The sequence below is a fragment of the Apaloderma vittatum genome, unplaced genomic scaffold (genome assembly GCF_000703405.1).
Source record: "Apaloderma vittatum isolate BGI_N311 unplaced genomic scaffold, ASM70340v1 scaffold26837, whole genome shotgun sequence".
NCBI classification, from domain to species: Eukaryota; Metazoa; Chordata; class Aves; order Trogoniformes; family Trogonidae; genus Apaloderma; species Apaloderma vittatum.
Genome location: NW_009724976.1, coordinates 5,591 through 8,322, shown reverse-complemented (window position 1 = coordinate 8,322; position 2,732 = coordinate 5,591). Strand labels below are relative to the sequence as shown.

General features: G+C 53.9%; 1 protein-coding gene across 1 annotated transcript in view; it reads right to left on the bottom strand.

Moving 5' to 3' along the window:
* The window catches only part of LOC104276434 (sodium/potassium-transporting ATPase subunit beta-1-interacting protein 1-like), a gene marked incomplete at its 5' end in the record, with an annotated part of 7,535 nt that extends 5,734 nt beyond the window's left edge, over window positions 1–1,801 (bottom strand). Inside the window, 1 exon segment of the mRNA XM_009872742.1 lies at window positions 1,785–1,801. Within this exon segment, the coding sequence (XP_009871044.1) occupies window positions 1,785–1,801 (17 nt within the window).
* Between the last annotated feature and the right edge of the window lie 931 nt (window positions 1,802–2,732).

Genomic DNA, 2,732 nt, shown 5'->3' with positions numbered 1-2,732 from the left:
TGGAGATTCGGGTAGCCTATTTTTTTTTTTTAGGGAACTTCGGGGTGCACCAGATGCCACAGTCCCCGAGGGCTGCAGCAAGCTATGTCTCCAGGAGCCTCGCAAACCAAAAGAAACTCTTTACTTTTGGGGGGTTTTTTTGACAGCCCAGCCCTGTCTCATCATTCTTTGAGATGCCTCAGATCCATCCGATAACACCACGAGCTCTGGGAACCCAAGTCCTCCCCGCAGCACCATGCCTCAGTTTCCCCTCCCAATGAAATGCCTCTCATCCTGCCAGAGAAGTAGGAGTTTATCCCAAAATTTGCAGGAGAAAATGGGCTTTACATCCCCCCCTGCCATGATCTGAATTTCAAGGAGCCCCATCCTGGCATTCCCTGAAGCTCCTGAAGGGGTTATGGCCATGGGGCTGCCCCAGGGCCCCACAGCATCCTGCCCATCCACTTACTGTGTCCTAATTACAGCAGGGAGGAAATAAATGAGGTGGCAAAACTCCTTCCCTAAGTGTTTTTGTGAAAGATGAGCCACGGCTAATGCAACTGCCAGCCGCGCCTCAGTTTCCCCATCCATAAAGCAGTGTGCACTCCAATGCTGAAGATGCTGCTGTCCCCACCTCTGAGACAGGACCTGCTGGAGCTCTGCTGGCAGAACCCCGGGTTCAATTAAAGGCAAAGACAAAGTCTCAGAGCCCGGAGCCGCAGGGCCAGGACTGGGGCTGTTTGCTTTGAGCCTCAATTCACTTCCATGCCGGTTAAACTCTCCGAGGAACCAGCCTTCGGAAATACTTACAATTGGGCCGTAAATCTTTTAAATTGAGGGATGTAAATAATAAATGATACAAGGAGGACGGTGCTGGGGGGGCTTTATCACCATCCATCGATCTGGTGGCTGTTGACAGAGCTGCTTAGCGAGACCTGGATGCGAAGGCTGAGGGTTTCGGGCACTGGTAAGTCCGGGAGCTGAGGGACGGGGCTGAAAAAAAGCCTCTGAGAGCATCCCACGGAGCCGGAGGGATGTGTTTACACATGCACAACTCCTTAATTCCAGCCCAGCAAGTCAGGATAGGCTGAAGGAAAAGGAGCTGGGAAGAGCCTGGCTGAACCAAAGCCTTCTTCATCCCAAGGAGAGGCAAAGCCAGCAGCAAATTCCACACTCCCCATGGGTGATCAAGAGCTGCTAACTGCACCAGAACTCGTTGCTGGAGCCACCCCGGCAGGTAAAATACTGATATTTAAGCATATTGCCTCCACAGAAAAAGCAAACCTTGGGGGTTTCCAGCCTCCTTCGATCCCTTTTAAAGTTAAGGAAAACAAAAGCACAGAAAGAACACGGCGAATCTGCAGCTCCCCCAGCATTCACCACCTGCAAAGTACCAAGAGCATCCCAAGGGCAGGGCAGCAGCCTTTTGCCCAGCTTCACGAGTGGGGAAACTGAGGCAAAGCCAGCTGGGGCAGGGGGTAGCACAGCTTTGGCGATCCCCCCCCACGGTACGGCAGAGTTGAGCACGCTTCAGCTCAGACCGATGCTCCTGGCTTGCTCCAAGCGCTCCTTGCCATGGACCTCAGGCTGATCCAGCACTCGGAGCATCTTCACCCTGTCCTTTGCAGATGAGATGTCCCCTGGCAGCAAACTTCAAGCCATGGTGACTTTTCATGCAGCCACCACCAGCTGCTCATCAACAGTGGCTCTTAAACGAAGAGAGAGCAGCGAGCGAGCCCAGCCATAGCGTTTGGCATCACTTGTGAGCCCAGGACAGGGCTCTGCAACTTCTTAACACGCTCCACAAGAAACCTCCAAGCAACTTGGGGACCAGCAGCACCCAAACCCAGGAGCACCCTCCCTAGGCCATCATCCTCCTCCTATAAGGGGGATTTCCCATGCTAATAGCAGCCCAATTAACGATCCACCCTCATTAACACCCTGCTCTCCCATTGCAGCTCTTACTGCTGCTCCACCATCAAAGCTCCTGGGGGTGTGGAACCAGGAACCACACACCAGCCTGCTGTTAATTAAGATAAACCTGCAGCCAATCAATGCAACGAGTCTTAGGGCTCCCTCTTAATTAAACACACTCTAGTTTATCGATCGGCCCCAAAAGTTCCCTTTGCAGCCAATCATATCAATTAGTCGGGGGCAGCCGCCTGCCGCAGCTCTGCTAATTGAAACACGTTGGCTGCGCTGATTTGATTTTAATGAAGAAATCAAAGAGGGCGAGACGTGGGGGTGGGGTTCCATCAGTCCCTGGGGGGGTGGTGGCAGGAGGGGACCTGCCAGGGCTCAGGGCAGGAAGATCTGGTGAGGCAGAGCTGGAGGAAAAGAGGATTTTTCAAGGATGGGAGAGATGAACCCCAGCTCCAGGGACACCTGGGAGCATCATGTCCCATCACCATCAGATTTGATATTTTGAGGTTGGAGACCCTTCCTGCAACCCAGCGTTGGGCTCTGGGAAGAGCAGCTTCAACCCAGCACCCTGCGACTTGCTGCAGTATTAAACCACAAATCTCGCCCAGCAGCTGCCTTTTTTGCTTTCTTGGAATCAAAGATGGGGTTTTGAGCAATCTGGTCTAGTGGAAGATATCCCTACCCACGGCAGGGGGGTCGGACTAGACGGTCCTTGAAGGTCCCTCCAGTCAGACCCATCCTGCCCCACTCGGCAGGGGACAGCAGGGCCCAAGCCCTCCCTCTGCCCAGCGAGAGGGACGCCACATCTGCAGGGTGGCCGTGAGGTGCCA